The following is a 27,767-nucleotide window of genomic DNA, read 5'->3' as shown; positions in this document are numbered from 1 at the left end:
ACAGCTCACTCCACTAGGGCTGTGGCTTCCACATGGGCCTTCAAGAACGAGGCTTCTGTTGATCAGATATGTAAGGCAGTGACTTGGTCTTCACTGCACACTTTTACCAAATTTTACAAATTTGATACTTTTGCTTCTTCTGAGGCTATTTTTGGGAGAAAGGTTTTGCAAGCCGTGGTGCCTTCCATCTAGGTGACCTGATTTGCTCCCTCCCATCATCCGTGTCCTAAAGCTTTGGTATTGGTTCCCACAAGTAAGGATGACGCCGTGGACCGGACACACCTATGTTGGAGAAAACAGAATTTATGCTTACCTGATAAATTACTTTCTCCAACGGTGTGTCCGGTCCACGGCCCGCCCTGGTTTTTTTAATCAGGTCTGATGAATTATTTTCTCTAACTACAGTCACCACGGTATCATATGATTTCTCCTATGCATATTCCTCCTTTACGTCGGTCGAATGACTGGGGTAGGCGGAGCCTAGGAGGGATCATGTGACCAGCTTTGCTGGGCTCTTTGCCATTTCCTGTTGGGGAAGAGAATATCCCACAAGTAAGGATGACGCCGTGGACCGGACACACCGTTGGAGAAAGTAATTTATCAGGTAAGCATAAATTCTGTTTTTCGGAGCGCTAAATGAAATGGCTGGTTATTTATATCACGCTGGTAAATGTGTGCATGATAAATTAGTGCTCCACTTGTAATCTATCCCTTAATGCATAATTGCATTCTGAGTTTACAAAGTGCATGCTTGCTACGTAGCACACTATGATATCTCCTACTGTTTTGAGACTTTGATCAATAAAGATTTGAATATTATTTATAAGAAAAAGATTTGAATATTATTTATAAGAAAATGGTAGAAAATTGGAATAAAAGGCTTAAATTACACCTGGAGATTAAAATTATTTTAAATAGTTTCCAAATAAAATATTAAAGGGACAAAAAACCCAATTTCTCCAACATAGGTGTGTCCGGTCCACGGCGTCATCCTTACTTGTGGGATATTCTCCTCCCCAACAGGAAATGGCAAAGAGCCCAGCAAAGCTGGTCATATGATCCCTCCTAGGCTCCGCCTACCCCAGTCATTCTCTTTGCCGTTGCACAGGCAACATCTCCACGGAGATGGCTAAGAGTTTTTTGGTGCAGATAAGGTGGTTTTGCGTACTAAGCCTGGTTTTCTTCCGAAAGTTGTTTCCAACAAGAATATTAACCAGGAGATAGTTGTACCTTCTTTGTGCCCGAATCCAGTTTCAAAGAAGGAACGTTTGTTACACAATTTGGACGTAGTCCGTGCTCTAAAATTCTATTTAGAGGCCACTAAAGATTTCAGACAAACTTCTTCTTTGTTTGTTGTTTATTCTGGTAAAAGGAGAGGTCAAAAAGCAACTTCTACCTCTCTTTCTTTTTGGCTTAAAAGCATTATCCGTTTGGCTTATGAGACTGCCGGACGGCAGCCTCCTGAAAGAATCACAGCTCACTCCACTAGGGCTGTGGCTTCCACATGGGCCTTCAAGAACGAGGCTTCTGTTGACCAGATATGTAAGGCAGCGACTTGGTCTTCACTGCACACTTTTGCCAAATTTTACAAATTTGATACTTTTGCTTCTTCAGAGGCTATTTTTGGGAGAAAGGTTTTGCACCTAAATGGAAGTGGTGCCTTCCATTTAGGTGACCTGATTTGCTCCCTCCCTTCATCCGTGTCCTAAAGCTTTGGTATTGGTTCCCACAAGTAAGGATGACGCCGTGGACCGGACACACCTATGTTGGAGAAAACAGAATTTATGCTTACCTGATAAATTACTTTCTCCAACGGTGTGTCCGGTCCACGGCCCGCCCTGGTTTTTTTAATCAGGTCTGATGAATTATTTTCTCTAACTACAGTCACCACGGTATCATATGGTTTCTCCTATGCATATTTCCTCCTGTACGTCGGTCGAATGACTGGGGTAGGCGGAGCCTAGGAGGGATCATATGACCAGCTTTGCTGGGCTCTTTGCCATTTCCTGTTGGGGAGGAGAATATCCCACAAGTAAGGATGACGCCGTGGACCGGACACACCGTTGGAGAAAGTAATTTATCAGGTAAGCATAAATTCTGTTTTTTCTCTTTCATGATTCAGATAGAGCATGCAATTTTAAGCAACTTTCTAGTTTACTCCTATTCGGCTAGATTACGAGTCTTGCGTTATGAATAAAAAAGCAGCGTTAAGCCTCATAACGCTGCTTTTTTTACTACCGCTAGTATTACGAGTCTTGCAGATTTAGGGGTACCGCACACTTTTTTGGCCTTACCACAAATCAACTTACGCAAATTGCGTCTAGTCTTTTTTCTATGGGACTTCCATAGCGCCGGTATTACGAGCTTGCCCTTGGAGGCCATAAAGTGAGCGGTACACCCTATCCCATAAAGATTTGTACCGCATTTTAAAGTCAGTAGTTATGAGTTTTACACTACAATGCTGTAGCATAAAACTCATAACTAAAGTGCTAAAAAGTACACTAACACCCATAAACTACCTATTAACCCCTAAACTGAGGCCCTCCCGCATAGCAAACAGTAAAATAAAATTATTAATCCCTAATCTACCGCTCCTGACAATGCCGCCACTAGAATAAACATATTAACCCCTAAACCACCGCACTCCCACCTCACAAACATTAGTTAAATATTATGAACCCCTAATCTGCCGCCCCTAACATCGCCGCCACCTACCTACATTTATTAACCCCTAATCTGCCGTCCCCGACGTCGCCGCCACTATATTAAATTTACTAACCCCTAAACCTAAGTCTAACCCTAACCCTAACACTAACTTAAATATAATTAAAATAAATCTAAATAAAACTTACTATTAATAACTAAATAATTCCTATTTAAAACTAAATACTTACCTATAAAATAAACCCTAAGATAGCTACAATATAACTAAAAGTTACATTGTATCTATCTTAGGGGTTATTTTTATTTTACAGGAAAGTTTGTATTTATTTTAACTAGGTAGAATAGTTACTAAATAGTTATTAACTATTTAATAACTACCTAGCTAAAATAAATACAAATTGACCTATAAAATAAAACCTAACCTGTCTTACACTAACACCTAATCTAACCCTACAATTAAATAAATTCCCTAAATTAAATACAATTAACTAAATTCAAAACAATTAGCTAAATTACAAAAAAAACACATCTTTATTACAGAAAATAAAAAACAAATGACAAATCTTTAAACTAATTACACCAAATCTAATAGCCCTATCAAAATAAAAAAAGCCCCCCCAAAATAAAAAAAATACCCCTAGCCTAAACTAAACTACCAATAGCCCTTAAAAGGGCCTTTTGCGGGGCATTGCCCCAAAGAAATCAGCTCTTTTACCTGTAAAAAAAAATACAAACAACCCTCCCAACAGTAAAACCCACCTCCCACACAACCAACCCCCCAAATTAAACCCTAACTAAAAAAACCTAAGCTCCCCATTGCCCTGAAAAGGGCATTTGGATGGGCATTGCCCTTAAAAGGGCATTTAGCTCTATTGCGGCCCAAAACCCTAACCTAAAAATAAAACCCATCCAATACACCTTTAAAAAATCCTAACACTAACCCCCGAAGATCCACTTACCGGGAGAAGTCTTCATCCAAGCGGCAAGATGTCCTCAATGAAGCCGGCAGAAATGGTCCTCCAGACGGGCAGAAGTGGTCCTCCAGACGGACAGAAGTCTTCATCCAGACGGCATCTTCTATCTTCATTCATCCGGCGCGGAGGGGGTCCAGCTTCAGGACATCCAAGATCGTGTCCCTTAGATTCCGATTGGCTGATAGAATTCTAAGGAATTAAGGTTGAAAAAAATCCTATTGGCTGATGTATAATGAAGGTGTCGGCGATATCGGGGTGTAAGATTAGGAGTGTTTAGACTCGGTGTTCATGTTAGGGTGTTAGGTGTATACATAAAATGTGTTTCCCCATAGGAATCAATGGGGCTGCTTTACGGAGCTTTACGCTGCTTTATTGTAGGTGTTAGGCTTTTTGTCAGCCAGCTCTCCCCATTGATGTCTATGGGGAAATCGTGCACGAGCACTTACAACCAGCTCCGCTGACTTAAGCAGCGCTGGTATTGGAGTGCGGTATGCAGCTCAATTTTGCTTTACGCTCACTTCTTGCCTTTTAACGCCGGGTATCTGAAAACCTGTAATACCAGCACTGTAGGTAAGTGAGCGGTGACAATAACGTGCAAGTTAGCACCGCACCCCTCATAACGCAAAACTCGTAATCTAGCCGATTTTTTAAAGGCTACTACACTTAAATTTGGGGGCAATTGTGAGACATTTTTTAAATTAACCAGAAATCTGATATCTGGTTAATTTTCAGAGTTCTAATTGCTACTGCGAGCTCGGTGTAGCATTAACCAGCCACTTGTAATGGCTGGTTATTTAACGTGCGCCCGTAAACGGGTGAATTTACTCGTTTATTATCGAGTGATACATTAGCGCTCCACTTGTAATCCAGCCCTATTTTTGTTGGATTGTGAAATTGCTTTATTTATATGTTATTGATTATGGTTTGCAGTATAATGAGACAAATAAGATTGTGTATGTTTAACATAACATAGTAACATAATAGATGAGGTTAAAAAAAGACTGAAGTCCATTGAGTTCAACCAATACAAATCTTAATATACTTTTAATATAAACTCCAGTTGAGTTAAAATTAATACCATTAAATGGAATGTGAGTTTTGATTTGTTGATTACATTTTTTACATTGTATTGTAATTAAATAAAGAGCACACGTTTGTATTCACAGTGATGTTTGACTGTATTTTCAGCATTTCTGAAAGCAGAACAGTTCTTTTCATTGTTTTGGAATTATTATCTGGGCTGCCTCTGTTTTACAACCTTTTAAACAAGATCATTATTATCCTGTCTGCAGCTTGAAACGCTTTATTACGGTCTTCCTGCATTTTGCAGTTAGTTGCTAAAATTGCCAGTGCAATAGAATATGTCTGTGTCTTCTACATAAAATATAATAAATATGCACAGTATCAAGTGGAACAAGAAAGTCTAAATCAAACTTTTATGATTCAGACAGAGGATGCCATTTTAAGAAAGTTTTTAATTTACTTCTATTATCAAATTGACTTTGTTCTTTGTGAAAAAGCATATCTAGACTACTGGGAGCTAGCTGGTTATTGTATGGCTACACACATTTGTCTCTTGTCATTGCCTCGCCAGATGTGTTCAGCTAGGTTCCATTGCTGCTTAGGAGCTTACTTTAACAGTATGAGAGCTGTTAAAATCCCATTTAAAGAAGTCAAGATGCTTCCCCTTTCTATGGAAATGTATTTCTTGCACTGTTCTTCTTGATTTTAGATGAAAATTTTGCCAAAACAAAAACAAATGTTTTCTTAACAATTACTTTTGCGCTTAAACGAAACCCGATGAGGAGCTAACTTCAGGACTTTGGATATCATGACCGCTAACTTCTACTTATAGACTTTAATGGAGAGTGCAGAAGAAAAAAAGTAACACTTATTGCTCGCGCGCTAACCTGACAGGAGTTATAATATTTAACATTTCAATGCGAGCTCGTTTACTTTTTTACTTGTAAAACACGCGCAAATTAACTTGCCCGAGATATTTATATACATTAATATCGCTGGTGTGTTAGTGTAAGCGCACCACCTGTAATCTAGCCTAAGAGTTTGATAAAAACTCATTGGGCAAAATTCTCAGTATACTAGATTATGCCAGTATACAAATGGCATTAATATTTTTTAAGACTTGTCAGAAACACCACACTTTCCAGTAGCAAAAAAACACATATTCCATGAACCCCATTTCAAAGTTCAGTGATTAGCATCCATTATTGGTAGATAGGGGTGCATTGCGGAAAATGGATCAAATCTTGTATGAATTAAAAAATCTTTTCTGTGTTTGACTCGGAAAGATTATGATTACTTTGAAAACAAAAAAAAATAAACATTCACATTTTTCCAATATCAGGAAAAACAAATCAGAAAGCTTGAAATTAAGTCAATTAACCTCATTGCTAGAGCATTTTATCACTGCATTACTGCTTGCATAAAGCATAATACTATGGGGAATATTTATCAAGGTCTGGCGGACCTGATCCGACACTGCGGATCAGGTCCGCCAGACCTCGCTGAATACGGCGAGCAATACGCTCGCCGTATTCAGCATTGCACCAGCAGCTCACAAGAGCTGCTGGTGCAACGCCGCCCCCTGCAGACTCGCGCCCAATGGGCTGCCAGCAGGGGGGTGTCAATCAACCCCTATAAGGAGCTTGTTAAATAGAGCCCTATTTCTCCTATATTAGCTTTTAATTTATCTGCAATAGCAGAACAAAAACCACATACTTGACATTTTTATTCCAGTACAAGAACATCATATTTAGTCAACTAGTATTTTATTGGTGGGTTGACCTGAATTAAATGCAGGTTGTCAATATTAATAGTGATGGACGTAGTATCATTATACCCTGTGCTTATCCAGACAGAACATTACTGCCCAGTAAGTGCAGACAGCATTGATTTGCACACAGCATGTACTGTGATGTTCCCTTGCAGTTTGTAGACCACGAGAAACAGTCATAGACCTGGTGACATCTTTTACAACGGTGTCAGGCTGTGACCACTAGTAAGTTAGTAAAGGCTGCTGCTGGCTGCTTTGTTTCCTGCAATATATCAGCAGGGTCATATCACACTTTGAAAGGAGGAGGACTCTTCTGCCTGGCTGATAGCTTGTTCAGTTTAGTGTCCTTCAGATGCATTTATTACAAGTTTGGAGCAAGTATGATGACCATCTGTGTTTAGCCATATACTTACGGTCCTGGTGATCGCCGTTTTCAACACTAAGTCTCACCGTGTTACGGAGCGGAGCAGGGGGGGAGGAGCAACTTACACAATACCAGGAAGTACTGCGGCTGGGATAAATTGAGGCGGTAGAGGTACACCGCTTCGTCCCGGCGCCTTCCGGTGAACTTGCCTTGTTCCTTATTAGAGCCTTACCTGCACGAAGTGTGGCGGATGTGAAGCGGCTGAGGTCTGCCATAAGTACCCCCAATCCGCACAACACGGGTGAGTGAAGATTAACGTAACGTTTCATTTGGTTTGCCTAAGAGTGCCGGTTACTAGTTACAAGCATTGCAATTGTTTATTAAACTAAGTATTATTTGCCTGTTCAGAGCAATTACCTGGGGCAGCTCGCAACCAATAGACATTTCTCATCATTCTGTTCTACACATATTGGCAACACATTTGGTGCACATACTTTGAACTTTTTCGGAACAGTTAAAGTTTGAACGGCTGGCACTACATTAAGAGTTTCTCTTTATCTATTAGTTTATTCATTTGGGTATACACTGGATATACCAACACTCTTTATTGTGGTATTGCAGCCCTTAGTCTCCTGCCATTTTCAGCATGAACATGGAAGAACCACAGCCTATTTTCTATTCACTGATGTCTGTTACTGCACGCACAACTACTTCCACAGACTGTGAATTAATTTTCTCAGAAGACAAGGGGGTTCTCACATTAGGTACCCTCTTTGAGCAAATGGAGAACCTTTTATTGAAAGAGTCTAAAATCCAGTGGGATGTATGGGCACTGGAAAAATACCTTAATTTGAACATGATACCCAGAGGCCTGAGATTATACAAGTTTCCTACTTTTGAGGTGGACACTCAGGATAAAGATTTTGTAGAAGCTTGGAATGCTGTACTTACTGACTGTTCAATGAGACTCATGAAATTGCTCATACAATATAAAAATAAATTGTTGGAAATTACTAGAAAGGATATAGATTGTTTACAAGTTGAAATGAATAGGAGAAGTAATAATACGGATTTTGCAAGATTTGACAAGACCCTAAGAGAGCTAGTGGCCAAGGGTAGATCCAACATTATGGAAACTAAACACACTAAATACATTAGAGACAAATTTGATTACACTAACAATTCAGTATACATTTGGAACAAAGTTAATAGAGGCATATTCAGGGCCAACCAACCTAGGTTTGGTAGGAGGAGGAGAGGCAACAGAAACAGAAGTAGGAATAGGAACCATGGTAGTCAAGGGAATACTGCCAAAAATGTTACTTTCTCAGGGAGTGATTCTGAGGGGTCTAGCGAGGGTGAAACATTAGATGCACATATACCATCTGCATCCACTACCCAGGATAGTGTGCAGACTACCATGCAAGCCCCACATATGGATTTTTCTACAGGCAATAGAGAAGGTGGAACAGTACAGGGAGCAAATCCAACACGTAGTGTATATATAGAATCAGTCCCTGCCATACGTGTACAAAACCAGGCAGATCCCTTTACCCTGAATCAGGTTTTTCCCCAGGCACGGGATGCACCCACAGGAGGGGGGAGAAGGACAACCCATCATGGCACACACTACAATTACAATCAAGACAGGTATCAGCTCAGAGAGCCCAGGCCACAAACACGTTACAAGTAGAGGATTCTAGGATAGTGGGTAACGTGGTAAACTTGTCCACACAACAACTTAGTAAGATACAATACAATTTACTAAATAGAGGCTTAAATTTTGCACCAACAAATGATTTTGATCTTTTTAGAACAATTCTTGATGTCAATAAACTCGTTCGAAATTTAACCTTGAAAAAACACTTTAGCTATACTGATGGTAATGACTGCACTATGACACAGACTCATACTTTGACCCATACTGGCGACATCAATATTGAGAACCACGATTTCAAACATACATGTGATGTGGTCTCATTACAACAGCTCCAGCATGAGGCAATAAGAGCCACTGATGGAGTCAGCAGGGGTCCAAGTTTCAAGAAAAAATCTAAATTCTATCCTATTCACAATCGTGGCAATATTATAGAAACTTTCTATAATAGAGTGGAGAAAGATCTCCTGACACTTAAAAACAACCAACCCAAACACAATTTCAATCTATCACTTGCTGAGAAAGAAGCCTTGGTGTCATTAAGAGATAATAATTCTCTGGTTATTAAGAATTCGGATAAAGGCGGCATGGTAGTAGTGATGGATAAGGAACAATATATACAGGAAGGCTTAAGGCAATTACAAAAAGAGACTGATTATTTTGTTCTGAAAGGAGATCCAACTGTGCAGTTCCAGATGGAACTTAAACAGCTATTGGATGATGGCCTTGAACTAGGTATATTGGATAAGACTACTGTGGAATTTCTCTCTGTTGATTTTCCCAAAATCCCTTTGTTCCATCACCTACCAAAGACCCATAAAACCCTTGACAATGTCCAAGGGAGACCCATAGTGAGTGGGGTGGACTCACTTTTGGGTAACCTGTCCGAGTGGTTGGATTCCATTCTCCAACCCATAGTCATGTCCCTCCACTCGTATGTGAAAGATACCAAACACATTTTGAATCTAATTGAGGGGATTGTATGGAATGATGGATCTAAATGGCTCACTGTGGATGCAGTTTCATTGTACTCTAGCATCCCACACCAGGTGGGAGTACAGGCCATAGCGTTTTTTCTTGAACACGAGTCAGAATACAATGAGACCTTTATTGAGTATGTGATCAAAGTAACTACCTTTCTACTAACACACAACTTTTTCAAGTTTGAGGATGTTTACTATCTCCAAAGATGTGGCACTGCCATGGGAGCTAAATTTGCACCATCATTCGCGAATCTTTTTTTAGGATGGTGGGAGCTTTGCCATATCTTTGGGGATAGTAATCCTTACAGAGATTGTATCTCCTTTTATAGGAGGTACATCGATGACCTCCTCTTTGTGTGGACAGGGGACCTAACGAGTATTTCTCTGTTTATAAATTTTCTTAACAACAATGAGTTTGGCCTCAGATTCACCTATGAACTTAATGACAAATTCATTAATTATCTTGACCTTACTTTAGAGGCCACAGATAATGGCACAGTCAAATCGACTATCTATCGTAAACCCATTTCGGGCAATTCTCTACTTTTGGGTTCCAGTTGCCACCCAAAACATGTCCCTTTTGCTATAGCGAAGGGTGAATACACTAGGCTAAAAAGGAACTGTACTTTGCATTCTGATTTCCAGAGAGAATCCAGAGGACTGGACAAGAGACTTAGGGATAGGAATTATCCTCCCAAGGCCATAAGAAAAGCTAGGGAACAGGTTCTAACCATTCCCAGGGGAAAGTTGCTGGGAACTAAACAGGAAACCGGGCAAAGAAGACAAGGGGTTACTTTTGTCACCACTCATAGTGTCCAATATCCATTGATATGCGACATTGTTCGCAAACATTTCCCAGTGCTTTTGGCTGAAGAGAAATTAGTGGATACTGTGAAATCAGGTCTACGATGTGCGTTTAGGAAAAGCCCTACGTTAGGCTCCATCCTTTCACCCACACTATTAAAGTCGGATAAATCCAAGCAAAGTGCCTGGCTTAAACACCCTGGCATGTACAAATGTGGACATCGGAAATGTAAACCCTGTGATTTTGTCAAAATCACTAAAGGCTTTGCAAGTGAAGCTACCAAAAGAGAATATGAGATTAGATCCTGCATGAACTGCAAGACAGAATCTGTGATTTACTTGATTGAGTGCACTTTATGTAAAATCCAGTATGTTGGACTCACGTCACGTGATCTAAATACCAGGATCAGAGAGCATTTGTCCTCATTTAACACCAAGAGGGCATCAACCCCTATTGTTCAACACTTTGGGGTGTATCATGACAATAATCTCCAGGGCTTCACCTGGTGTGCTATTGAAAAAGTCAATAGACCTACCAGGGGAGGGGATATTGATACTCTCCTCGCCAGACGTGAAGCCTTTTGGATTTTCACACTCGGAACAAGAGTACCTGTAGGACTCAACTCCAGATATGATGTTCTAAATCTCTGGGAGTAATATTTATGAACATAGATTATGTTGCCCTCTACACTTACTAGGTGCATAGTCCTTACCACATCTTAATTATCATTCCTTCACCACTGGTCGTACATATATATATATATATATATATATATAATTATTTATACATATATTTTCCACATTGGGTCATCTTTACTATTATTATACCATTGCCATACCTTATATATTGGCATTTTCAGTATTCTGACTGTCTATTGCAACATTACCATCAATAACGTGGCGATAGGCCTTGGCATCAGATTTTACACGCAACACTAGCCACACATATATATATATTTTTGAATACATTCTCTTAAGTGATTGTCTCCAATATATAATGAGAGAGTGATAGTGTTTAATTACTGTAAAAGTGTAGCCTGGGAGTTTAGTGGGTTTGTTCGGTGGACCCTAATGTTTTTGTATCCTATACATCTATATATCTACTAGATTCTGTTTATGTCTCTACACCTAGGGAGTGAAATGACAGGGTATAATAGAATTAGCCATAGGCAGTTTACTTCCAACATGTAAGTTCTGGCAAAGATTAATATATATATTTTTTTGCCATCTTTCAAACCATTATCTATTCTTATCGTACCCAGTAACATGTAGGTGACGGCTTAGACCATTATCCAGTGCCCACTTATTCCATTTTTTCCTATGGTATCTTGTTCCCTTAATGACCAATATATATAAGTCTTGTCCATTTTTAGGATTCTCACGAATAAGTATTTGTACTTTATAGGCATTCACATCCGCATTGAACAGCCTTATTCTCATGTCTTAATGAACTATTTGTAATTGAATTTTCCCATTATTACACTTTTTGGGCTTACCCGTTTGGACATTTCTTTGGTTATTATTCATAGTATATTTAAAGTCACTATGTAGCATAGGTGTCAGCATGGCACTCTCGGTATACACTATTTACCTCATAATTTTATTAGATATACACTTAGCATTACCAGTATAAAATATCTACCTTAGCATTTATCAGGTATATATACATTTTTATCTACTTTATAATTAGACTAGATACCATCATTTTTATCTATGTTCATTATTGCAGGCTAGGTGTATAGCTTTTATATAGCCCAGTGGAACATATCCACTTATTTTCTGCATTTTTGTACATGACACGTTTATAGGTAAGATCCAGGCACACTTATACAGCCTCTGATCCTATCATCTTGCAGTATATTGTCTAAAGTTCTTTGTCCTTCCATGTATATACTATTGCCAGTTTTTCAACTATCAACATTACATCCTTTCAGTATGCTAATTAGTGTGAGTAGTACAGGCATTTAGTGATTATTCAGGTGTGCACAGGTTTAGTTTGAGGGCGTTGTTGTATTTTTTAACCTATCACATTTGTTTGAAGTGTTTTTAAACAGGTGTGGGGCTCAGCACTACAGGCTATGACTACGGATCATTTCCGAAACATGTAAGCCAGTTAGTGCTGCGCCCTCAGCACCTTCCACATCTTTTCTGCTGTGCATCTCCATGTTTGATTTTATTTGAACCAAGAATTAAGGATTTATTTTATGCTACTGGGACTTCCTTTCTTTGATCAGACCACGAGAAACAGTCATAGACCTGGTGACATCTTTTACAACGGTGTCAGGCTGTGACCACTAGTAAGTTAGTAAAGGCTGCTGCTGGCTGCTTTGTTTCCTGCAATATATCAGCAGGGTCATATCACACTTTGAAAGGAGGAGGACTCTTCTGCCTGGCTGATAGCTTGTTCAGTTTAGTGTCCTTCAGATGCAGTGCAGACGTTTAATATTTGTAGGGTCTGACGTAGTCCAGATCATATAGATCTCTCCTGATATAAGAAAAAGAAAGGGTCTTGTTAAACGCTTATCATTTTTTCTTATTTTTGCGATGTGATTGGAAATTAACTTTTATATGTATCCCTTTTTTGGAAGATGGGAAATTCGTATGCTGGACAGCTGAAGACAACACGGTTTGAAGAAGTTTTGCACAATTCTATTGAGGCATCTCTCCTGTCTAATAATCTGGTTCCCAGACCGATATTTTCCCAGCTATACCTAGAAGCTGAACAACAGCTCTCATCTCTGGAAGGTAAGAGATCATAGGTCTATGATACTATACAGCAAACCTTATAAGCAACAGCTCAGTTCATTTGCATTTATCTTTAAACACATGTTTGGTTATTTAAACTATAGTTTCTTTGTGGATGATAAATAAAAGTTAAAAATAGAAGAAAGACATAAACTAAGTTTAAGAGAAACTAGCTACTATATACAATAAATATGCAAATTGTACATGTGATATAATAAAAAAGCAATTGCACATTAAATATACATTTCTTTCCATTACAAGTTTGATTGTATTCGACAAGTGATTGTCGATTTGCTCAGAACATGAGAAGTGCATCCTACATGCATGTTAATGCTAAAGAGATGTCATAAAAATACTTTTTTTTTTTTTTTTTTTAGCAAAGATGACAAATCGCACTAGCTGTTGAGTGCATATGCATTAGGGAGGAAAATCAGCTTAAATACGTTTTATAAATGCTGCTGCATTATAACCTCATCCTAACCAGCTGCAGTTTTTTCACTTGTTAAATTAAAGGGATACTAAACCCAATTTTTTTATTTCATGATTCAGATAGAGAATGAGATTTTAAGCACCTTTCTAATTTACTCCTATTATCAATTTTTCTTTGTTCTCATGCTATCTTGATTTGAAAAGCAGTACTGTAAGCTTTAGAGCAAGACCATTTTTTGTTCAGTACCTGGGTAGCACTTGCTGATTTGTGGCTAAATGTAGCAAACCAATCAGCAAGCTTTACCAAGGTGCTGAACTAAAAATGGGCCAGCTTCTAACCTTTTATTACTGCTTTTTCAAATCAAGATAACATGAGAACAAAGAAAAATTGATAATAGGAGTAAATTAGAAAGTTGCTTAAAATTACATGCTCCTATCTGAATCATGAAAGAAAATTGGGTTTCATACCCCTTTAATCTAAAGTGCATGGTGAGTAAAATATGGCTCTGAGTACTATAATGATCTGAAGGGATACTGTACTGAAATGTTTGTATCATTCAAACATGGTCAATTATTTTTCTTTTCCTGATAAACATGAGGTAAGAGATGCATAAGTTTAACCTGACACTAATACAGCTGTATCAAGTTGTGTACTTCATGTTAAAGGGACACTGAACCTAATTTTTTTCTTTTGTGATTCAGATAGAGCATAAGCAACTGTCTCATTTACTCCTATTAGCAAATGTTCTTTATTCTCTTGTTATCTTTATTTGAAAAGCAAGAATGTAAGTTTAAATGCCGGCCCATTTTGGTGAACAACCTGGGTTGTTCTTGCTGATTGGTGGATAAATTCATCCACCAATAAACAAGTGCTGTCCAAGGTCCTGGACTTTATTTTTCAAATAACGATAGCAAGAGAATGAAGATAAATTGATAATAGGAGTAAATTAGAAAGTTGCTTAAAATTGCATGCTCTATCCGAATCATGAAAGAAAAAATGTGGGGTTAGTATCCCTTTAATGAAATGATGTAATTCTATATTTTTGCCAATTCATCCTTATAGGGAACCTTAATTAGTAACGGAGAAAAAAACGTCTTAGAAAAACTAAATAATCAGGGCTGTAAATTTCCCCTATTTCAGGACTAGTAAAAAAAAAAATGCTGCGGATGATTTTTTACTTCTTTAACACTGTGTAGACTCTCTAAAATATGTTTTCCTTTGAATGGTAAACTATAATAATAATAATAATATTTTACCATCAGACCCATAGGATACTAACCTAAACCTAAGCTAAATTCCCTTCCATTCTATAGAATCTATACTATATATGTGACTGCAGAAAGAATAAACTAATTAATTGTTTTTCATACATAAATGACATGGCATTCTGTATTACTAGAAAAATATTAGAGATACTGTTATGGTTAAAGCACAGTTATCAGGGCACATCTGACTTGATTGCTCTGACAATTTCAATTGTTATGAAGTACTTATAATAGCCCAGACAGGACAGATGCTGCTATATTAGCTGTTCGTTCTAATGACTGTCCTGTCTGATTTGAACGTCTGAAGAATATATAAAAGATGTATTTGTGGTATAATAACAGTTGCATGAAATACACAGGTTTCTAAACACAATTTGCTTCTAGAGTTTATCTGCTATACTTTTTACACACAGTAGATTCCACAAAATTTGAGAAATTTTAGATTTTTTTCTGAGAGAAAGGTGGTGCCATGTTTGTGAATACAACTCACAGGGTTTGCCCCTTTAATGGACCAGTCAACACAGTAGATTTTCATAATCAACAAATGCAAGATAACAAGACAATGTAATAGCACATAGGGGGTTATTTATCAAAGGTCTGGCGAACCTGATCTGACAGTGCGGATCAGGTCCATCAGACCTCGCTGAATGTGGAGAGCAATACACTCTCCGTATTCAGCATTGCACCAGCAGCTCTTGTGAGCTGCTGGTGCAACACCACCCCCTGCAGATTCGCGGCCAATCGACCGCCAGCAGGGGGGTGTCAAGTACGATCGGGTTGAATTGTGGCGATGTCTATCCGCCTGGTTAGAGCAGGCAGACAGATTATGGAGCAGCGGGCATAACTGCAGCTCGCCAGAAACACGGGCCCTCAAGCTCCATCCAGAGCTTGATAAATGGGCCCCTTGGTCTGAACTTCAAATGAGTAGTAGATTTTTTTTCTGACAACTTTAAAAATTATGTCTTTTTCCACTCCCACTGTACCATGTGACATCCATCAGCCAATCACAAATGCATACACATACCATGTGACAGCCATTCACAAATGCATACACGCTTATTCTTGCACATGCTCAGTAGGAGCTGGTGACTCAAAAAGTTTAAATATAAAAAGACTGCACACATTTTGTTAATGGAAGTAAATTAGATAGTTGTTTAAAATGGCATGCTCTATCTGAATAATGAAAGTTTAATTTTGATTGAGTGTCCCTTTAATTTTCTTAGCTTATTTTTATAGTACTGTATATTCATATGACAAGGTGTCAGGTATGAAAAATTATTTTCCCTCATTTTGGTTCTCTATCTGTCTGTGTGTCTGTCCATGTATTTATCTGTCGGTGTCAGTTTATTGGTCTATCATCTATCTATCTATCTATCTATCTATCTATCTATCTATCTATCTATCTATTTATCTATCTTTCTCTATCTATCTATTTATCTATCTATCTATCTATCTATCTATGTCTGCAATTCCTCTCTCTCTGACTTCCTAATGGTTATGAAATATTATTTCAAGATAAAAAAATAGAGAAAACATTTGAAAACAGCTCAGGCATGTTGTGCACTTTAAACACGTTTTTAAAAGCGCTGCTTACTTTGCATGACAAGAAGACCGTAGGAGGTGAGGATACATTTGCATTTCTTTTTGCAGCCTGGGGTAGACACAGCCAAACCTGATGATCAGATAACAATAGTTATTTGACAGGAGGTCCTGCTGTGCAATAAATTCCACAAACCATTATCTGCAGGAAATAAAGTGACAGTAAAATTAGTTCCTATGTTGTAAAGTCAGATTGTAACATAGACAGCAGTTCTCTAAGATTTTTTGTGATTTGTCATGATGGTATTTAGCAATGAGCTGTATTTGTTAAAAGTAACACATGTTGGCTGCATTTCTTCATTTTAAACATTAAGTTTTAATAAGCACACTTTAAATTTCTCTTGGCAAATGTATTAATGTCCCAATGTTGATAGACTTCAGTGTAAGTCTACGGTAATCTGTAAACAGGTTTTGAATGTTAAAGCGACATTATAATGCACTAAATCGTTAGAGCAAATTTTTTATAAAGCATATGCTGATTTCTTACTGTGAAATGAGGTTAAACACATTGGGGTCGATAACAATCCTTTAGAAAAAGTTTATCTAATATTTTTTCTACAAACTTCACCATTAACTTCTACGGGATTTTTGTAGATAAATCATTTGCAGTGTCCTTCCCAGAACATATTTAGGGACAAATTACGAGTGTTAAAAGTTACGCGTGAGAGAAAAGAGGTTTATAATGGCTGTTTGTGCACGTCAGGTTTAGCGCTCGTATTACAAGTTAAACTTGAACGCTTGAGCGTAATTGCGATTTACGCTAGCATGGTTACTGCATCCTCTGAGCTCTATTTAGCTGTTTCACGAAACAAAAAAGTGTCACAAAACACATCAAAAATACATTACAAAGTACAGTTACACTCATAATAACACCATCTAATAATAAAAATATATATAAAAAAATATTGCACAAAAACGTTGTAAGGGCTCAAAGATATGAGGTCTTAGGTGTTCAGAAAAAAAGGCTGCAAATTGCTTTAAAATTGAGATGCATGCTTATACATGTCTAAAGATTTATATGTATGTGTATATATATATATATAGAGTATATGTGTGTGTGTACAGATGTATTTATGTGTTTATATCTGTATATATAAACACATCATATTTATGCAATATTCATATTTAATAAAGTTTTATACTGTGTATTTACTGTCAATATTTCACATTCCAATGTTCTGAACATATGGAGAATACATTCTATGTATTTTTAAATAGATATTCCTGTATATATATCTTTATATATATATCTATACCTATATAATCATGTATATATAAATAGGTATAGATATATATTGTACCAAAATACCATCAGCTATATGTAGAAATATGTATTTATAAATAAATAGAACATATTCTGCTATGTGAAGAACGTTAAAATGTGAAATATTAATATTTTCATGTCGAGTTAGCGCACTTGGGATCTGGTTTGCGTGTGAGTAGGGTGTTTTTTTTTTTTACACTTTTCTGCTCCATTTACTTCTATGGGGGAATACGTTAACGTGATATTTAAAGTTCAGCTTTTTGCATGCATTGGACTAGCACTTGAGCAAAAAAAATGTTTTACTTTCAACTTGTAATATGAGTGCTACCTGATGCGCACAAAAAGCTTACTTCTAGCGGAGTTAGCGTGTGAGTGGGAACGTTAACTTTCGCTCCACTTGTAATCTGGCCCTTAATGGGCACACCACTTAATGTGCCATTTTACTGACAAACCAGTTAAAATTCAAGCCAGTATTAAGAAAACAATAGCTTATGTTTTTTTTTTCAATGTTTGCACAAATTATCATTAAATCAATTTATGTTTATTAATTATGCAATTTGTTTCTGCTTTGGATAGTTAAAGGGACATGAAACCCAAAATTTTCTTTCATGATTCAGATAGGGAATACAATTTTAAACAACTTTTCAATTTACTTATATTATTTAATTTGCTTACTTCTCTTGTTATCCTTTGCTGAAAGGTTTATCTTGGCAAGCTCAGGAGCAGCAAAGAACCTAGGTTCTAGCTGCTGATTGGTGGATGCATATATATACTGATTGTCATTTACTCACCAATGTGTTCAGTTAGAAACCAGAAGTGCATTGCTGCTTCTTCAACTAATGATATCAAGAGAATGAAACGAATTAGATAATAGAGGTAAATTAGGAAGTTGTTTAAAATCGTATTCTCTATCTGAATCATGAAAGGATATTTTTGGGTTTCATGTCCCTTTAAGAAATATTTATACTTTATAAGGCTGGAAAAGTTTTCTATGGAGAGCACTGATTTGCTAAGCTTTTCTAGAGGATAATGACACCATAGTTGCATTACCAGGTGTGCAGCAAAGCTGTTCCTGAGCAGGACACAGTTGGTTATTGGTTGATCGTGTATGTATGCCACCTGATACAACTAGGGTTGCCCGCTGTTCTCCTTAAAATAACTGGACAATCTGTAACTTGGCATGATGGTCTCTGGGGTCACACAATGCCACTCCACCAAAATTCTACTCTAGACCCCACTTTTTATCCCACCATGTGTTTTTTTTCTTCTTCATAACTAGGCAGTCATTTTGCCCCTTGGCTGCCTTTAACATGCAAACCAATAATCGTACCTCTTTAGTTGCCAGTCACACATGTAAACAGTAGAGATTTGACCACCTTGACTGACCCTTACTTTTTTCTGTTCCAAATTTGTAATAACTTGAGGCATTATACAGTTAACACTTATGGACATTTAAGTGTCCAGTATTTTTGTGAGAATTTTACTGGACAACCTGCTAAAATACTGGACCGTCCAGTTAAATGCTAGACACCTGGCAACCCTAGATGCAACTTTTATTATGTGCACATTATTACATTAAAATGATGTCAAGAGGAACGTTCATTCTACTATTAATTTGTCAAGTTACAGCTCTCTCTATTAGTGATCCCCTAATTGAGCTAGGTTAAGCATTGCTACAATTTGTTGTCAGCCGTCTTACTGAAACAATTCCAGTGTTGCCTCTTATGTGAAAATGTTGGTCTCCCTGGATTTACAGCATAATAAGTGCCAGTGACGTGCAGTAATAGGAGGCAGGGGAGGCAGTGCCTCCCCACCCCTCCCCCCAAGGGTACCCCCTCACCCCTCCCCCCAAGGGTACCCCCCACCCCCATGGCGATTACTAGTAGTTAGATACTGTGCGCTACTACGCTGTGCGCTTGCGCTGCAAAAGTCACCATCCATCCATTGTTGCGCAATTAGGAGGTCCGCTGCCCTCCATTAATTGCGCAACATGGATCTAAATAAGTGTTGACTGCTCACTTAGAGCAGCGCCACCCACTCGCCGGGCCCTAATACAAGCTCCAATGGAGGCAGTTCTCAAAACCGCCTCCATGATGAGCTAGTTCTCATCATATTCTCTGTAAGGCTTCCTTGTGCACAAAACAAGTAATTGCAAAACCTGTGATCTTTTTTTCTAGCAACCATTTTTGCCAATGCATGAATAATGCAGAAATATTTCCAAATACAATTTTAAATGGCCTTCATATTAATTTCTATATCCCTTTTACCACTTAGCTTTTGCACATCTTGCAGCTCTTTAATTGGAAAGGCTTTTCAAGTATCTTCTATTAAATTGTCATAAAAAATAAACTGCTCCATATTTTTTATTGATTATATGTCATTTATGAGTGGAGAGTCAAGTTTTAGTGAACAGATTCAAGTTTTAGTGAACAGATTTCTATAGTCTTAGTGACTCCAAATGAGTATGTGGTAAGGACGGTGGATATAGGATTTGATTTCAGCTTTTCCATATTCATATAAGTTTATCTTTTTTTACATTTCCAGTATGATGATCTATGTATGATAATAGCAGTTATCACTTCCTGTTATCCTCATATTTGATATAAGCCATATATATGTATTTACTATTAGGATGTACACTCCTTATAAATATTATTTTAGCAATCCCTTAAATCAATGTATTGAATGAGGTTGTAGGTGCTAAGAAATTAATGGGTCATTGGCTGCTTTGATGCTGTGTTTAAACAGAGCTGACTGTGTGGGTCTGTCTGTGTGTGTGACTGTGGGGATCTGTGAGGCTCAGTGTGTGTGTGGGTCTGTCTGTGTGTGTCTGTGAGGCTCAGTGTGTGTGTGTGTTTGTGTGGGTCAGTCTGTCTGTCTGTGTGTGTGGGTGGGTCTGTCTGGGTGGGTATGTCTGTTTGTGTGTGTGTGTGTGTGTGTGTCTGCCTGTAGTCTCTGTCCAGTACTTGTGTTATGTGCTAGAGGTTGAAATAACTAACTCTTTTCAGGTGCTAAATACTTGTTGGTGCCAGTAATTTAGTGATATGTATGTATGTATATATATATATATATATATATATATATACGTGTGTTTCTTGGGCATATCATGCCAGTGCCTCACCCGCCTCTGACCTCACCGCACGTCACTGATAAGTGCATATTCTAAAGAAGCACCTGTGTGCAAGTTTTGGTGATTATTGGTAGGTGTGATTTGTAATGTTCTATTAACTATCTTTTCATCTATTACAAAAAGCTGTGGGTTAAAGTATTGCTTGGTCCAAAATAAGTTGTAAATAGATGGGTCTCTTGTGCCAGCTTGTATCAGAATATTAGGCTACTTACTACTAAAGATTTATAAATGCAGCTCAGGCTGACTTTATACAGTAAACCTTTTCACTCTTTTTTTGTACTCAAAAATGTTCTTTCATGATTCAGATAGAGAATACAATTTTAAACAACTTTACAATTTACTTCTATTATTTAATTTGCTTCCTTCTCTTGTTATTCTTTGCTGAAAGGTTTATCTAGACAAGCTCAGGAGCAGCAGATAACCTAGGTCCTAGCTGTTGATTGGTGGCTGCATATATATATTTATTGTGATTGGCTCACCCATGTGTTCAGTTAGAAACTAGTAGTGCATAGCTGCTCCTTCAACAAATGATATCAAGAGAATGAAACAGATTAGATAATAGAAGAAAATTAGAAAGTTGTTTAACCCCTTAAGGACCGAGGACGTGCAAGGTACGTCCTCAAAAAAAAGACAGTTAACGACCAAGGACGTACACTGCACGTCCTCGGTCTGGAAAGCAGCTGGAAGCGATCCTGCTTGCTTCCAGCTGCTTTCCGGTTATTGCAGTGATGCCTCGATATCGAGGCATCCTGCAATAACACTTTTTAGCCATCCGATGCAGAGAGAGACACTCTGTGGCCCTCTCTGTACCGGGCATCGATGGCTGGTATTGTTGGTAGGTGGGAGCCGGTGTGGGAGGCGGGTGGCGGCCATCGATGTTCCTTCAGTGATGTGGAAGGGGGCGGGATCGTGGGCGGGGATGGCCGGGGGCACGCACGGACGCGCGTGCGTGCACGGGGAGGTGGGGGCGGGCGCGTGCATGGGGAGGGAGCTGGTGGGAACCGCTACACTACAGAAAAATTTGTATTAAAAGTGGGGAAAAGGGGGGCAATCAATTGAGAAAAAAATATCAGTCAGGGGGTGGGGGTTGGTCTGTGGGGGGGAAGCTACACTACAGAAAAAAACAAAAATAAAACACATTTGTTTTTGCAAACTGGGTACTGGCTGACAGCTGCCAGTACCCAAGATGGCCCCCAATAAGGCAGAGGGGGAGGGTTAGAGAGCTGTTTTAAGGGGGATCAGGGTGGTTGGGGGCTAAGGGGGGACCCTACACAGCAGCATATGTAAATATGCTTAAAAATAAATAAATCAAAGATCCCTTTTATTTTAGTACTGGCAGACTTTCTGCCAGTACTTAAGATGGCGGGGACAATTGTGGGGTGGGGGAGGGAAGGGAGCTGTTTGGGAGGGATCAGGGGGTGTGATGTGTCAGGTGGGAGGCTGATCTCTACACTAAAGCTAAAATTAACCCTGCAAGCTCCCTACAAACTACCTAATTAGCCCCTTCACTGCTAGCCATAATACACGTGTGATGCACAGCAGCATTTAGCGGCCTTCTAATTACCAAAAAGCAACGCCAAAGCCATATATGTCTGCTATTTCTGAACAAAGGGGATCCTAGAGAAGCATTTACAACCATTTGTGCCATAATTGCACAAACTGTTTGTAAATAATTTCAGTGAGAAACCTAAAATTGTGAAAATTTTTACGTTTTTTTTAATTTGATTGCATTTGGCGGTGAAATGGTGGCATGAAATATACCAAAATAAGCCTAGATCAATACTTGGGGTTGTCTACTACACTACACTAAAGCTAAAATTAACCATAGAAGCTCCCTACACATACCTCCCAACATTTCAAAATTCAAAAGAGGGACACCCCCCCCCCCCCCGGCAAAAAAAATTGAAATGTGGTGGGCGGGGCTTAAAAAATCATAAGACCAAAGTAATATAAATAAAATTCTAAATAAAGTCATATATTTTAATATGCTTAGGCAGCAAATCAAACACAAGCTCAAACCACTGGTATGGCTATGTGAGCTATGTATTTAATTAGCCTTTGCAAAGACATTGCTAAATATTGTTATCTTAATTGGACATTTAATAATAAATTCTTTAAAACTGCTCTCTGCATTCACCATTAATATTCTAGATTCTGGCCTTTAAAGTCAGCAAAAATGCGCAGTAGCACACTACATAGCATTCACTTACACATGCAGATACACACATACTACATAGCATACACTTATACATGCAGATACACACACACTACATAGCATACATTTATACATGCAGATACACACACACTACATAGCATACACTTATACATGCAGATACACACACACTACATAGCATACACTTATACATGCAGATACACACACACTACATAGCATACACTTACACATGCAGATACACACATACTACATAGCATACACTTATACATACAGATACACACACACACTACATAGCATACACTTATACATGCAGATACACACACACTACATAGCATACACTTACACATGCAGATACACACACACTACATAGCATACACTTATACAGGCAGATACACAGACACTACATAGTATACACTTATACATGCAGATACACACACACACACATTACATAGCATACATTTATACATGCAGCATACACTTATACATGCAGATACACAGACACTTCATAGTATACACGTATACATGCAGACACACACACACTACATAGATACATTTATACATGCAGATACACACTTATACATACAGATATACACACACAGTTATGGATACAGATAGATACACACACACTACATCATATATGGGTATCTGTAATTCATTGTATGGGGTCCTGGGTTTGGCAAGCACATTAGCTGGCAGTCTGCGGCTGCCACTGTTCGTTACCCTGGTATTAGCACTGCTCATTGTATAAAACTGAAGGCATGCTACTATTATCATCAGGGGTTAGACATCATCACTACCAGAGGTAGGTTAGAGAGGTCACCATTACCCGTGGTCAGGGTGTATACAGCCTTCTTACTCCTGCTTAACCCACACACCATTCCTTTTCCACAGGGAATCTAACAGGTATCTAACCCTGTGAGAGCAAAGCCAGCTGCTTCTGAGTATGGGCCCAATAGAATTTAAAAAAAAATTTTTTTTTTTTTTTTTTTTTTTAAATGCCTGGGGCAAATCGGGACAGATGGCTAGCAACCCGGGACAGGGGGATAGACACCTAAAATCGGGACTGTCCCGCGAAAATCGGGACAGTTGGGGGGTATGCCTACATGCTCCCTAATTAACCCCTTCACTGCTGGGCATAATACACGTGTGGTGTGCAGTGGCATTTAGCAGCCTTCTAATTACCAAAAAGCAAAGCCAAAGCCATATATGTCTGCTATTTATGAACAAAGGGGATCCCAGAGAAGCATTTACAACCATTTATGCCATAATTGCATAAGTTGTTTGTAAATAATTTCAGTGAGAAACCTAAATTTTGTGAAAATATTTGTGAAAAAGTGAACATTTTTTTTTATTTAATCGTATTTGGCGGTGAAATGGTGGCATGAAATATACCAAAATGGGCCTAGATCAATACATATCGCTAATTTTGGTTTGGAAATAGCAAAGTGCTACTTGTATTTATTGCCCTATAACTTGCAAAAAAAGCAAAGAACATGTAAACATTGGGTATTTCTAAACTCAGGACAAAATTTAGAAACTATTTAGCATGGGTGCTTTTTGGTGGTTGTAGATGTGTAACAGATTTTGGGGGTCAAAGTTAGAAAAAGTGTGTTTTTTTCCATTTTTTTCCTCATATTTTGTATTTTTTTTTATAGCAAATTATAAGATATGATGAAAATAATGGTATCTTTAGAAAGTCCATTTAATGGCGAGAAAAACGGTATATAATATGTGTGGGTACAGTAAATAAGTAAATTACAGCTAAACACAAACACCACAGAAATGCAAAAATAGCCTTGGTCCCAGACGGTCAACAAATTGAAAAGTGGTCTGGTCACTAAGGGGTTAAAATTGTATTCTCTATCTGAATCATGAAAGAATGTTTTGGGGTTTCGTGTCCCTTTAATAAAGGGGGTACTAAATACATTGCATGCACCTCCCTATAATCATGGGTGTTTCCTGCTAATTGAAAATATTAAGGGGCCAATCTATCAAGCTCCGAATGGAGCTTGATGTCCCGTCTTTCTGGCGAGCCTGCAATGCTGAATACGGAGAGCGTATTGCTCTCCGTATTCAGCGAGGTCTGGCGGTCCTGATCCGCACTGTCGGATCAGGTCCGCCAGACTATGATAAATAGAGACCTAAGTGTATATTCTTTTCCTCAGAATATTAGTATACTTAATTACAACTCATTGATTATGCTGCAGTATTAGAATTATTGTTGTGATGGTTTATATAATTTATTCTTGTTGGTTTGATATGCAAATGTTTAAATGTTTTCACAACAATATTTAGAATATTTATGATATAGGAAGAAAATGCCAGTTTGTGATTTAAAATAAAGAGTGATTTTTTTGTTGTTATACAAATTAATATTAATTATAGCAATAATAATAATTATTATTAGTATTAGTAGATACAGCAGTAGAAGTACTCGTCTTATCATTACAAATGTATTTATATACCATTTTACAACATTTTTAATAATTAGAGAGAGGATGTAGGACTATGTTATGACTAAAAGAATATACAATTATATTCAATATATAAAACAATGATAATTCTGCTGGTGCCATCATTATTTCCATATCTGATGGTGTATTTGGTGTTTTTTTCTCAACAGCACTTGTTTGTCTTTGTTAATTTGCTAAATATGTTCTTTTTAGGTGGAAGACTTGAAAATGATGAGGATGATGAGGAAGATGACGAAGGCTCTGGATCGAATAGCCCACCTCTGTCATATCAGAGCAAACCACCACCAGAAGGATGCTGCTCTACTGATGGTAAGTCAAATGTCTATGTCCATAACAACATTAAAGGGATACTAAACCCAATTTTTTTCTTTTATGATTTAGATAGAGCATACATTTAGCCACCAATCAGCAAGCGCAAACCCAGGTTCTGGACCAAAAATAGGCCGGCTCCTAAGCTTACATTCTTGCTTTTCAAATAAAGACAGCAAGAGAACGAAGAAAAAAATTATAATAGGAATAAATTAGAAAGTTGCTTAAAATTGAATGTTCAATCTGAATCATTAAAGAAATAATTTGGGTTTAGTATCCCTTTAACGGAACATGTAGCACATTTATATTATAATTAGGGATGCACCGATACCGATACTAGTATCGGTATTTGTACCGATACCAAGTATTTGCATGAGTACTTGTACTCGTGCAAATGCACCGATACTTAAACCGATACCTCCACTTCCTACCCATATGCTATCTTGTGGCGTTTTTTCAAACTGCATGTTCCCATTTCATTTTAAACTGGAGTGGAGACTAAACTAAAAATTGTTTACTACTGTTCTGCCAATACAAATTGCTGTTATTTGTATTATTGTAGGAGAAATCACTGTACCTCGTTCAGACAAACCCCTGAAGTACTGGGCAGTTAATAAACAGATTTCCAGCTCTGGCTAAAATGGCCCAAAAATATCTTTCTGCCCCATGCAGTAGTGTGGAAAGTGAAAGACTGTTAAACTTAGTCGAACCTCCATACAAATGTCAGATTGATGTTATATAACAGCCCTACAACCCAATTGCATCACCCATTTAAATGTAATATTTTATTGTAATATTTTTTTATTTATAAACATGTTCAGTGAACTTTTTTATTATTTCATAATGTCTTCTGAATTACAGCCTTTTATAATTATAAAGAAGGAATCTTAAATAATTAGTCTGTATAGTGCTTGGTAAACTGTCACATGACATTAAAAAAAAGTATTGGTAATTGGTATCGGCGAGAATTTGAAAACAAGTATCGGTACTTGTACTCAGTCATAAAAAAAATGGTATCGGTGCAACCCTAATTATAATATAAAATAGCTAATTATAGATAGTGCAATATACTTTCATCATGTATTTGGTTCTGTAAGTTAATTTTGAAAATGTGGGGTTTTCCCACTTCTAAGAACTGGAAATGCACATTGCAGACTTCACAAGTTAAGTCTTTAACATATATGTCACTAAGCATTGATGATCAGATAAAAAACTGCAAAACAATGTAACATTTGCCCACAAAAGGACAGTGGTTAGTGTTGTCTAATTCCAGGTTGTCTCCTAGTAAGGCAAGTGGTGGATTGTGTTTGGCTGTTGAAAAACAGTTTTAGCACATTAATGCATTTAACAATATTGCACTTACCTAGTTAATCGATTGCAAGACGGCAGACAAAACTGTTTTTTATTGAATTTTTGTTCAACTCAAAAATGATTGGGAAATGGGTAGTAAAGGCATTATCTATCTTTTTAAACAATAACAATTTTTGTGTGGACTGCCCCTTTAATTATCAGAAGTAAATTACTGGACAAACAGGCAAAATAAATAAGTAAAGTGCATTACAACATCTTTACTGCTCACCGTTTGTGAGAAATTAACCCTTAACTACCTGAAGGAACACTTGGCCAAAGTAGTAGAGAATTTTTTGCTATCACTCCATTTAAACAGACCTAGGCCCATTTTGGCTCATTTCATGAAACTATTTTGCCGCCAAATACGATCATACAAAAACATCATTAACTTTTTTGCAAACTTTTGGTTTCTTACTGAAATTATTTACACACAACTACTGCAGTCATAAGACAGATTGTTGCAAAAGCACACTGGTCACCACCATCTTAAGTACTGGCAGACAGTATGCAGTTTAGGGCTTTTTTTATTTTTATTTTATTTTTATAAAATATTAATTGTTTAAAATGTTTGTAGTGAAGGGATAATTGTAATTCTAAAACTTTTGTATGTTTTTTTTTTTTAACCTTTAATTATTCTTGCTGGATAGAACAAAAGATGTCTTGAGGCGGGCAGTCCAACCCAGAGAAAAGAGCTATATAAGTTGCTGTTATAATTATTACTTAGTCTAAGCCAATATCCTTTAACACACACACACACACACATATATATATATATATATATATATATA

The 27,767-nt window shown here is 37.7% G+C and overlaps 1 protein-coding gene and 1 long non-coding RNA gene across 2 annotated transcripts in view; one reads left to right on the top strand and one right to left on the bottom strand.

Moving 5' to 3' along the window:
• GREB1 (growth regulating estrogen receptor binding 1) overlaps positions 1-27,767 on the top strand; it is a 264,014-nt gene that overhangs the window by 85,512 nt on the left and 150,735 nt on the right. The window contains exons 2-3 of the mRNA XM_053709674.1: positions 12,829-12,985; positions 25,513-25,629. Of these exons, the coding sequence (XP_053565649.1) occupies positions 12,829-12,985; positions 25,513-25,629 (274 nt within the window). The remainder of the gene's footprint in view (positions 1-12,828; positions 12,986-25,512; positions 25,630-27,767) is intronic.
• The window catches only part of LOC128656029 (uncharacterized), a 40,384-nt gene continuing 25,310 nt past the window's right edge, over positions 12,694-27,767 (bottom strand). The window contains exons 2-3 of the long non-coding RNA XR_008401963.1: positions 16,275-16,352; positions 12,694-12,725 (exon numbers count right to left, since the gene is read on the bottom strand). This is a non-coding gene — a long non-coding RNA (uncharacterized LOC128656029). The remainder of the gene's footprint in view (positions 12,726-16,274; positions 16,353-27,767) is intronic.

The sequence above is a fragment of the Bombina bombina genome, chromosome 4 (genome assembly GCF_027579735.1).
Source record: "Bombina bombina isolate aBomBom1 chromosome 4, aBomBom1.pri, whole genome shotgun sequence".
NCBI lineage: Eukaryota > Metazoa > Chordata > Amphibia > Anura > Bombinatoridae > Bombina > Bombina bombina.
The sequence above is the reverse complement of the archived record's forward strand: the minus strand, read 5'-3'. Positions and strand labels throughout refer to the sequence as shown.